At 39.7% G+C, this 12,089-nt stretch overlaps 1 protein-coding gene across 1 annotated transcript in view; it reads right to left on the minus strand.

The window, feature by feature from the left end:
* Nucleotides 1-432: 432 nt before the first annotated feature.
* CLCN4 (chloride voltage-gated channel 4) overlaps nt 433-12,089 on the minus strand; it is a 52,882-nt gene continuing 41,225 nt past the window's right edge. The window contains exon 12 of the mRNA XM_048493371.1: nt 433-8,348. Within this exon, the coding sequence (XP_048349328.1) occupies nt 8,258-8,348 (91 nt within the window). The 3' untranslated portion in view covers nt 433-8,257. The remainder of the gene's footprint in view (nt 8,349-12,089) is intronic.

The raw sequence follows: 12,089 nt of genomic DNA on the forward strand, positions 1-12,089 counted from the left end.
GCCTTCGGGGAGACCAGCCGTTGATGAGGGGCCCCCTCCCTCCTTTTCGTTTCCCCTCCTCTGATAACATCATTGAATCCTACCACCCCTTGGGGTTGAGGAGTTAATAGTGGATGCCATCTACTTATGTTGTTCACCGCCCTGAGCCCTTAGGGGGAGGGCGGTCTATACACCGAATATATATATATATATATATATATAAATAAATATACATATTCTCATATCCAACCTCACCCTTCTGCTCAGAGCTGATTTCCCTTGATCCAGCAGCAGGAAGGAAGCATACAGAGACAACATAGTGCAATGAGTGCCCAAATATTAATGGAGAAGAGATAAATCAAGCTCTGTTATGTCCTGTGAGGATCCCTCCAAAGGCAGGCACTGCATCAAGCCCCTTCTTTTTCAGACAGTCTTGTAAATAATGAAGTACTATTTCATTTATTAAATAATATATTGTCAGTTTCTAAGGAACATTTTCAGTCATTTTTATTAAGCAGTTATTCCAACAAATAGGCTGATGTCTTAATTCATAACATCTTTGTTTTCCTGTCCACCACTGGAAAGTAAAATCTTTCTCTGTATAGATTAAGTCCATTCAAAATTGCATACTAAATTTTTCATCATACCTTTATTCATTCATCTGATCTGCCATCATACTTTTATTCATTCATTTGATCTGGCATTATTCTACTTCCACAGTCTAAAAATCATCTAATGTGCATATTGGTGTAAGAGAAAACCAAACATTTAGCTGACCAATTTTATTCTTAAGTCAACCATGTGCTATGAAAACAATTTTTGATTCTTCAAAATCAATTAACTTTGATTTGGATCTGGAGAATTCTTCATTCTCTGCTGGAAGATAATAGTATGGATGGGGAAAATTCTGACAGAAAACTATGGAAAGAAATTGAACTAAAATGGTTTATTAATGTTTCATTTTACTGTATACCTAACACTGAACAAGTAAGTTTGCAAGTATTCTCTATGACTGCATGCAAATATAAAGGGCAGAATCCTATATATCCCAAAACGCTCAATTTTTGCTGAACTTGGATCATAATGAATTGGGGGGTGGGGGGAGTTTATTAAAGGGAAAATTCCCGACAACAGTAAGTTCTAGGATATCCAAGGCAATACATTATACCCACTGAGTGAATTGATCATGCCCTGGTCTGAATGACAGATACACTGACATAGTCAGGAATTCCCAAATAAGCTTTCATCTTTGTTCAAGAAATTATGAACGCATTATAAATTCATACCATGCAGACAACTTGGAGTTCATGGGGAGGCAGGCGGTGGCCTGGCCTGCTTGTGCCTCTTCTCCCACCCTGCACAGTAAATTGACACTTGGACATGTCATCTGCACAGGGCATGAGAATCGATTCTGCAGATGAGCCGGGCACTTAGCTGCAGTGCTGTGGCCATGCAAGGCCAGCGCTCCCAAGATGGCTTCCCAAAATATGGTGAGGCTTAAAATGCAAAAAAGCCTCCCTGCCACGAGAAAGCCCTCATTAGGCTTAATGGACTTACACCACTGAAAAGAAGGTGTAAGTCCAAAGCCCTGGCCACCATCACAACGGGGGCAATGGTTGGGAGGAAGCCAACTAAACCAGGTCCCCTGGCTACGCCCCCAGATTGCCCCTGCTACACCAGCAGCAGCCGCACAGGTGCTGGCGGAGTGATATCTGGCACTGTGTCCCACTGCCAGGGAGGGCTGCAGTGGCTACACACAAGTGGATTTGCTCCTCTACTGGGGCAAGTGCCCCAGAGAGGGCAAATCCATTGGCACAACTCTGCGCTGGTCCCAATGGCGGATCCCCCCCCCCCACTTTAGATGGAGCCGGACATCTGTAATGGTCTTCTACTTGTGTTTCAAAGGAGCAGCTATGTTACTGCTGAAATTCTGTAAGCTTCCAAAGAACCCAAGATTCTCTGACAGTGATTGAAAACTACTCAGTATACCATATTTAGCTACGTGTAATTATGGGCAAACAACAATATGTACTATTTGATCAATGGCCTGAAAATGAATTTTTTTCCAGACTGATTTATATTTGAAGACAGCCAAAAACAAAACAACCAAGCATTCAAATTCAAGAGTTAGAGTAAAAAAATCACATTCAAAATTCCTCACTGGAACATTAAGAAGTTTTCAAATACTGCAAATATTCATTTTAGCTGGTGTAGTCAAATATCTTTTAAAAAAACCTGTTAACAAAGAACACAAATTAGCTATAAACTTACACCACTTCTGCACGGCCCAAAAACAGCGCCCTAGGAATGGTAAAAACACCACCCTGGGGCACTGTTCGAACAGCTGCCACTGCTGTAGTGCAGCAGCGCCGTGCTCACCCCCCCCCCCAAAGGTACAAAAATGCTACTTTCATGCTCCATGAGTGTGTTTTTTGGAAACATGCTCCATGAGTGTGTTTTTTGGAAAGCCATGCAAAGCGCGTCAGCGTGAAGGCACAGCTTTCAGTTTACCTTGTCTTCCCTCCAAAGCTCCAGAGGGAGAAGGGACACACCCAAGCTGCCCTCCAACCCCCATGAGTCAGAGGGCAGTGTGGGCATGTCACTTCCTCCTTCTGGAGCCTCGAAGGGACGACAAGGTAAATAAAAGATGCAGACCGGAGGCAGAGCCGCCTAGCTTCAGAGGCACCCACACGAGATCGTGCAAATGCTCCCATGGCTCCACCGGCGACAGCTTCTTCTGCCGCCGTGCAGAAATGGCCTTAGAGACAGAAAATGTAATGTGCTTCTAGATACACATCTGAAAAATCCCACTTCTTCCTTACCAGACTCCAGGGTGGATTTCAGATACTTCCCTAATGCAATTTTATTCCATGGACTGAGAGAATGTTAGGTTCTGTATTTCTCAATAGGCAGAATGCAAATTACATATGAATATAAACCCCAAAATTAATAATTTGCTACTATAATGGGCACTTTGTTGAAATGGTATAAAATTCAAGCAATTAGAAATAGTGTCATGAGTCAATGCAAGCTTTTTAGGATGTAGAAATACTGGGGAAACGGATTATATTATTGTCTCAGTATAGGACAATTACAACACACTAATGGGTGTACTAATTCAAAGGAGGAACTGCATAAATGTGCCACGTTTTGGTGATAAACACATACTAAAATTTTATACATACTTACAGTGCAATCCTAACCAGATTCATGTCTGATTTGGCTTTCTTTCAGCTGGAATAGAGTGGGGACTGAATACTTATGCCACCTCCTCTTCCCGATTTTTACTCCCTTCTGAGATGGAAGCCAGAGTTGGTACATCCTCCTTCCAAAAGCCTTTTAAAGATGCCAGTCAGGCCTGGGGAATGTCCAGTGGTTTCTCTATCCAGATGCCTATTCAGGAATAGACAAGCTCATGAGGGCTAACTGTTGTTAACCCACAGGCTTTTGAGGAGTCAGCTACTGTGGATCAACTGGCTGGCTGTAGGGAGAAGGGACGTTTATACCTTTTGATTTGAAGGCTTGAGGAATCCAAAGATCACAATTTCAACCCTTTGCTTGATGTGAAGCCTGCAGCAGGTTGGTCTGTGCAGTAAGAGACCACTTGTTAGTTAAGCAAAGAGTGAAAATCTGGATTCCGAGAAGGTATTTCCTGCTCTGCCATATTAAGTATCAGGTGTGTGCATCTCTTTCTCTGACTAGCCATGGTCTGAGGGAATAATGAAGAAGTAGATCCAGCTAAGTTCAGTGGGGTTTATTTCACTTCGTTGTTTGCATACCTGCTTCTTTTTTATGTTCATTTTGTGCCTTTTAAAAATTTAAACGTATGAGGGGACAACTAGTGGATTTTTAAGAGAAGAAGAGTTTGGATTTATATCCCCCCTTTCTGTCCTACAAGGAGACTAAAAGGGGCTTACAATCTCCTTTCCCTTTCCCCTCCACAACAAATACCCTGTGAGGTGGGTGGGGCTGAAAGGCCGTTTCCGCACGGCCCCCCCAGGACAGTTCACATGAACAGTCCCGGTAACGAAAGGGGAGACGGCACCGTGGAGCGCTGTCGTCCAACCGACCGACTTTCTCTGTGACCGTTCGGCGCATCGCCGAGGCCAGGGGAAACGCTGTCCCGTGTGGAAAGGCCTAAAGAGTTCCAAAGAACTGTGACTAGCTCAAGGTCACCCAGCGCATGTGTTGGAGTGCACAAGCTAATCTGGTTCCCCAGATAAGCATCCACTGCTTAAGTGGCAGAGCAGGGAATCAAACCCGGTTCTCCAGATTAGAGTGCACCTGCTCTTAACCCCTACACCACACTGTTGGTGTGTATATATTAGGACTCCATAGTGGTTATCCACATCTCAGCAGATATGAACAAGCAAACAGACATTTCAGTGAGTTCTTGCTTCATGTTTGCATTTGAACAGTGAAAAGCAGTAGGAAAGGTAAGACATTCTGCTTCCTTCTACAAGGGCCAACATAGATAACTGTTTTCAAATCATTTTCCAAGGCCCGTTCCACATGGGCCTTTGAAGCAGCAGTCCACTGGTATAAATGATACTGGTGAAGCCCCAAGACCATTCGCACGCTCCCATGTGGGTGGCCCCAGAGTTGCTGCGGTCTGCAGAGGTGCCTTTGCATGGAGGCGCCTCTGTTTTGTCTGTAAACTTAACTTACCTTCCCCTGCGAAACTCTGCAGACACACCCCTGTGCCCATGGCAATGCCTCGGGGGGTCAGAGGCCAGGAGGCGTGTCCCCTCATCCGTGCAAAGCTCCGCAGAGGAAAGGAAGGTAAGTTTACAGACAAAACAGAGGCGCCTAAAAGCAGTGCCTCTGACTAGGTGCCATTCACTCAGCACAGGGTGCAAAACGGTGTTTCCCAAAAGACTCGCTAGCTTAGTGAGTTTCGGAAACACCGTTTTCCCACTGGTTGGGAGGAGAAACCATGGTGCTGCCTCAGAGGCAGCAGCTGTGTGAAGTTCTCTCCCCATCAGTGTTTTTACCAGCCCCGCACTGGTGATTTTGGCCTATACAGAGTGGGCCCAACATATAGCAAGCAAAAACACCAAGTTATTGAGACTTTTTAATATACTGTTAGCCAAAATTTCTAAAAATGAGAGTTTTAAAGGAAATACATACCAGCACTAACTTGAATACAGTTATCTCTTCCACATCACTGGGTTAGGGATGTGATATGCATTCAGATGCAGAAATCTGCATAATATTTTTAGTCTTCCCTTCATACCAGAGAATAAGTCTGATTTTTTTCTTTTATTTTAACTTGTGTATATTTATGGTATGAAAAGATAAAATATGATGATATTATGCAATACTATACATATATTTTATGTATTTCTCAGTTTCTAAACTTTTTCTGTGTCTTCTGCTGGCTTTCACATGTTGTCTGCAGATTCCACAACACTCCTCCACAATTCTCATTTAATTTCTTATATCAACCCGCGACATATCAAAAACATGATGGGGAAAGTCGCAATGTGGAAGGAATAACTGTATTACTTCAAACGATAGATGCTACATTATAGAACAGAATATTAATTCTGGACTTCCTTTTCTGGTATTTGAATCTGCTAAGCCATATGTTATTAATTATTAAATTATGTTTTACATAAGGGCCTGACTGGATTTTAGAAAGCGTTACCTTTAAAGTGAATTAAAGGGCTTTCTACAGTAAAGCAAAATGGCTGCGTTGTGGGATGCAGAGGCATTCTGCTGCTTCCAAGGGTGGCCTCCATGACTGTTACATGGCCTCCTTCGTGGGTTGCTGTATCTTATAAATCCCACTCCTATAAATAGGCTGACCTGCAGTCTGTATTTCCAGATGTAAAAGGGCATGTACTTTCAGGAAGAATAATAGTTTTAACACAGCCCACTCATAAAAAGCAGCAGAGTGTCATAAAAATGCATTGCTCACAAGTCGATCTCCAAATGATATAAAGCAGAGTACAACCCCCAGGTAGAGGCTGTAGTTTTCCAAGAATTACAAGTGATCACCAGACTACAGAAATCTGTTCCTTGCAGAAAATGGCAAACTCTTTGGATTCACATTCCTGCTGAGCTCCCTCCTCAAACTCTGCCCTTCCCAGACCCCAGCCTCAAATCCCCAGGAATTTCCCAACTTGAAGCTCGCAATAGGACTTAAAAGTACTCTTTGTCGCTTGCTTGCAAAAGTGAGACTTTTTTTCTTGTGTCTCACATTCTTCCAGAAAACTCCAGTGGGGCAGCTGAGTTATTCTGTTGCAGCAAGAACAAGAAAGTCTTGCGGTACCTTAAAGACTAACCAATTTTTTGTAGCATATAGTTTCATGGGCTAGAGCCTCTTCGCCAGATGCACCTGGATTACTTTATGCACCTGACAAAGTGGCTTTAAGCCTACAAAAGCTTATTTTACTTGTAAATGCGTTAGTCACTGAGGTGAAAATAGTATATTACAGTAGTTTTATTTTTTTAAATCATTTCTATTTTATTAAATATGAACAATATAAATTTGTGTTTATTTTTCATTTTATATCTCTAGATTTCCAAAAAGGCCTGCAAAGAATGATTGAATGGGAATAATTCAGTGAGATACTGATTATGTGTTAATATCTCCCTCCTCCCCCACCCCGCTTTGTATTGATTCTGCTTACATCTGCTCTGTGTCCATTTGGGGATATATAAATGAAAGAATTGGGCATTTATGAGTCAGAGACCACTGAAGAAGACTGTTCAGTTAAAATGTATTTGGACCCTTTTTCTTTACAACCTTTCATGTGGATGCTTTATTGCTTAAAAAATTTACACATCCAGTAAAGGCTGGTTGTTTTGTTTGAGTTATGTAGGTTTCTGGAATAGACTTGATTTGTACTTTTCTTGTTTATTGCTTACTACTAATTGATGTGCCACAAGATTCTTCTTTTAATTCTTCTGCCAGTAATAGTCCACATAGGGGGAAAGGATCCATAACAAGCCCCAAACTGAAAATCACTGAACCTCTTTCTCCCCATAGGGAAACCTTCCCTCCCCATAGGGAAACACATCACTCTTGTTATATTAGTGGCCTGGCCTTCAAGAAGAGGCAAACTATTTCCCACTGCAGAATAAGAAATAAAGACAATATCAGTACAGAGATGCATTCATCATGCAGAAAACATAATTCACAAGATAAAATATAAAAATAATGTCACATGAAACCAACTATGATGCACATTTTACATAGAGAACTAATAAATACTAATGACTTTGTTGTGCAGTATTAAGGATTTTTTTTAAAAAAAAATGCTATTAGCAAAACTACTGAAGCCCAATTCTCAAGTAACTGTTTAACACTGTAACATAGGCATGGGTTGGACTTTTATACGTCATATGTTTTAAAGAACTTTTAACATACAATGAATGTCAGGATGTGGTTCATCTAGCCAAGTGGGGATGCATACAGAAGAAGTGTCTTCCATGGAAAAACAAAAACGACTTTGTCAGATAATTAATTTAAGAACAGAGTATGGATAACACTTAATGGTGCAAAGTATAGAGCAAAAAGTTTTGAAATGTTGATAGATAACCGAATTATCGCTTCAGTTCAGTTCAGGCATCTCTTAACTTCTACAAAAATAGGCAAAAACAATATATGTCCACATAAAAACCATAATCTTCTTGAAAATACTGCAGTATAATCAATAAGAAATAATCCAATAATAAATAAGTGGAAACTAGTATAATGAAAAATCACGGTTGGTACAAAGTTGCTTTGAACACAACACTTTCAGTTATAAATAATTCTTAGAATAAAATTTGCTATTTTTCCAAATCTCCCTAACAAATTGATAGGGTGGTCTTCCATGTGCTTGTGCCAAAGCACATCACACCTATGCATGCACCAGCCAAGCAGTTAATTCAGCACAGGCCACGTGCATTTTTTACCACACAGTGAATTTTCCTACCCTTCTAATGACATAGCAGAACAGGAAAATACACCGTGTTCCCAAATCACAAGGTAAACAGTGGTAAGGCAGGAAACTAACCCATGTTGTAAGAGTAACACACAGCACAGTTTTCAGTCAGGAAATCAGGTTAATATCTGCAGCTGTACACAACTGTCAAAGTCTTTACTCAACTTAAAAGTACTGCTGAATTCAACACTATCTGCCACAATTTTCCTTTGGTTCTGTCCTCAACAAGTTTTTATGTATGTAAATCTCATTTTAACCAAAAAAAAAAAAAAAGTGCTGTACAAAACTTTTCCATTAGTCCAGTAAAAATTTAGATTCCAACCCTGTTCTTTGGAACCAGCCTAGTTAAACATGATGGATTCAGGGTCTTGATTTGCCATTTGAGCCATATGTCTTAACACGTCCTTTTTTGTTATGATGCCCAGAAGCCTCCTAGAGAATAAGAAAAGAGGAAAAAATGTAAAGGTCATTGATCATGAGTTTGTCATCCATTTTTCCAGTTTCTGCTTCAGGCATGTTCTTTAAGAACTTTGTTAAATGGAGCAAAGCTATTTAAAAATACTTTCCCCTTTCTCTAAAAACCAAGACAAAGGATCCTTAGAAAGGTCACAGTTTCCACTAATGAACATATAGGTTACTGTCGAAAATCTACCATTCCAAAGGCTATAATACACTTATTATTACAAGTACTGTGTTTTGCTAAGTTTCTCAACCTTTGGCAAAAAAAGATAAATCTGCTAAACTCCCTCAAGCTGAATTCCTGAATGTGCTCAGTTGTTGGACAGGCAAAAACATGTCCCTATATGACATCCTCTCACATAATTCATTTGCAAGAACAGTTTGGGAGCTCCAAACCAAAACAGATTCAGCACAATCCAGACCAGAGTGTAGGGAGACTTGCAAAGTCAAATGTATCAGGAACGGCTTACAGACATAGACCGATTAGATGTGACCTGGTTATGAATAGGTCCATCTTAAAAAGATTTCTCAAAGGCAATTGAATTGAATATCCACAGGCTAGAACCCCTAAGCTACAAAGGATGAGATTTCTTGAGGAATCTTCACCTCCGGCACTTTTATACAAACGTTCTTTACATGGGTATATTTTTTTCCTGAGTGTTATGACCTTTTTGAAATAATTAATGATGAAATTCAAACAGCTTATTACCAGTAACAAAATTGTAAATAAAAAGTTCATCTGTGTATTATTCTAAAGTCATATAAATGCATTCTGACTGCAAAAGTATGTGAATAATCTATGATAATATATGGCAACTGCAGATTCAAATACTGCCACTTTGTAGTTCATTTGCCAAATCAGTAACAAGAACTAAGTAATCTATTTTAAAAACAATGCCACTAGTAACTCCCCCCCCCATGTGCAAATGTTCTCTAATCTTTTTTTAAAACATAAAGGAATAAAAAAGTAGAAATCAGTGTCAGCATCAGCATTGGCTGAGTTGGGACAGATGCTGAGGCTCACCCCGCTGGAAAAGAATTGTCTTTCTTTTTTCAAAACTTACAAACTTCAGACCATAGTAAAGGAGACATTATCAATTCTATTGCTTTATGGTGATGGATTATATGAGAAAGCATCTGCTAAGCTCTCACCAAGGAGGCAAGGGACAATTCGCCCTCTCAAATGACACATACTCCCCCCCTCCCCCTTTGTTAATAGCAAATCAGTGAACATCAAGGAGGATTTTTTGGGTATTTCCACATGTCACAGAGTCAATAGGAAAAGGTCTTGCAAGCATTGTGCTGAACAGGGTGATATGACACGACAGCATGGACTGTTGCTAATATCTGAGACCAGTGCTATGATAATTGAGCCAAAGTAGTGCAAGCCATTGGTCTAGGGGGGAAATCTTCATGGTACATTGCTCTCCCTACAACTTGAACATTATTTTGGTGCATACTACAGACAATCCAGACTCGACAAAGGCATTTTTGGAATATTATTTCCCACTTCTAAGTTGTTTTTTTCTAGGAGCAACAAAATGCTGAGAAGCAACCTTCCAGGATTTGTAAAAAATACTGAAAGAGAAGGAAGTGCATAATGGCTGGGAATTTGTTAAAAGTGAGATCTTGAGGGCACAATTTTAAACAGTTCCAATGAGGAGAAAAAAATGGGAGGTGTGTAAGGAAACCAGGATGGCTGTCTAGAGAACTTTCAACTAAGCTAAGATTTTAAAAGAACATGTACAAGAAATGGAAAAGGTGGGAAATCACCAAAGAGGAATTCAAGAACGAATAACCAGGATGTGTAGGGAGAAAGTCAGAAAAGCTGAAGCTCACAATGAACTGAGGCTTGCCAGAAAAGCTAAAAACAACAAGAAAGGCTTTTTTGGTTAGGTCCACAGCAAAAGGTAGAAAAAAGATAGGATACAGTCACTGCATGAAGAAGATGACAAAATGCTAACAGGGGATGGAGAAAAGGCAGAATTACTCAACACCTTCTTTGCCTCAGTCTTTTCCCAAAAAGGAAATGGTGCTCATTCAGGGGAAAATGAAACAGAAGTGATTCAATACGTGAATGAACTCCGTTTTTCCTAACTGATGTGTTGTTTCCCCATTTTTAATTTTTTTCATTGAGGTATCTTCGAAGCTACAAAGACTATGTATTTTTGAAGAAACCTCACTGAATTTTTTGAAATGGGGAAATTACATGTCACCATAATTGGAAGGAAAAACTGAGTTCATTCATGTACTTGAATAACTGAAAAACAGGCAGTCATGATGCCAGCTGAGAAACATCCCAGGGGAATTTCAGGAAATGGCAGGCAGCAGAGAGAATCACTCAAGTGGCTGAAAATGGTGGGCAGGAGAAAATAAAAGTAGGAGCTTATAAACTGAGTGGGAAAAATAAAAAGTTTCCTGCTTTCTGCACAGTAAGCAGGAAATGTCTTGGACACATCTTTGGAGAGAAAAGAATACTAGTTTAGCTTTTTCAAAATAAAACCATTTTATTTGGTGTTGAAATACAACATTCTGAAAATGTTGGGGTGGAAGATGTGCAAAACTTCTCCCCCAGTGCTTCTTTTAATGTTCTCAAGATGTTTTATTTGTGTTGTGCGGAACAAGCCATAGATACAGTGGTCTAATTAAATATACAATGTCTGAGTAACACAATAGAGTTATAATGTATTTTTAATTTACTAGAACTCATTTGAGTCAAATTATTTTTCCAAATATTGATGCTTGGTTGTTATCCTTAAGCTGAATTTTGAGATATTCAGAAGATATGCTAGAATGGGGTTTCAAACTAAACACATTCTAGAGCAAATGAATTGAGAATTGCTTGGTTCTGGTTGTTTTTAGCCTTAATTGCACCCAACAATTAATCATTCTGTATGTTATGTTCAACATGCATTTTTATGAACCCTAATTTAACATGCCTAATAAAGGTAACTGAACTGAACTGAGAATTAATAGTGCAGTTTCTATATATATGTATAACAATTATTTCCAACTAGTTTCTGGCTTCATCTCTGATTTAATAAAGAGAAAGAATCTGGCATAGGGTGATGAATCGCCAGAAAGTGTCCTTAATGTGAGAAAAGTACACACTGTTGAATTTAAGCATCATTTCCTATTTAATATCATCCAGTTAACTGTGAAATGAGCACCCAAAGCACCCAAGCTTGAAAACGTCCTTCATAACATGGAACATCATGGAAACCTGGCTTCCACTGTAGCTTCAGACTGTTAAGAATTTCATTTGAGCTACTGAGGGATATAGTCTGCGTTCCTCACAAGGTCACAGTTTCACTTGGGTTGGCTTCTGACTCTTATACTGAATTCTTTACCATCTTGCACACTCCCAAGTCATAGGCACTTTTTATGTCAGAAAAATAAATAAATCTTAGTGTAATTATTCTCTTCATGAGTCATTAACTTCAAGGTTTTCATAAACACTTTTAGACACGTTTAAATCTGGCTAGAAGCTCAAAACAAAAGCAAAACATTTGCTAACAATGTTGGCACTTCTCCCTAGCTGCAAACTACCAGCTTCTCTACTAGATTAAAATGAACACATATTTGGCAACCACTTTCCCTTCAGTTTAATTATGTGTGTAGTGAACGCTGCTGCCAAAATGATAAAGAACAAGGATGTGCATGCACAGTCATGAGCTTTAAGGAGAAAACATTTCAAAGACTGTAGTGATTTGT

The sequence above is a fragment of the Sphaerodactylus townsendi genome, linkage group LG04 (genome assembly GCF_021028975.2).
Source record: "Sphaerodactylus townsendi isolate TG3544 linkage group LG04, MPM_Stown_v2.3, whole genome shotgun sequence".
NCBI classification, from domain to species: domain Eukaryota; kingdom Metazoa; phylum Chordata; class Lepidosauria; order Squamata; family Sphaerodactylidae; genus Sphaerodactylus; species Sphaerodactylus townsendi.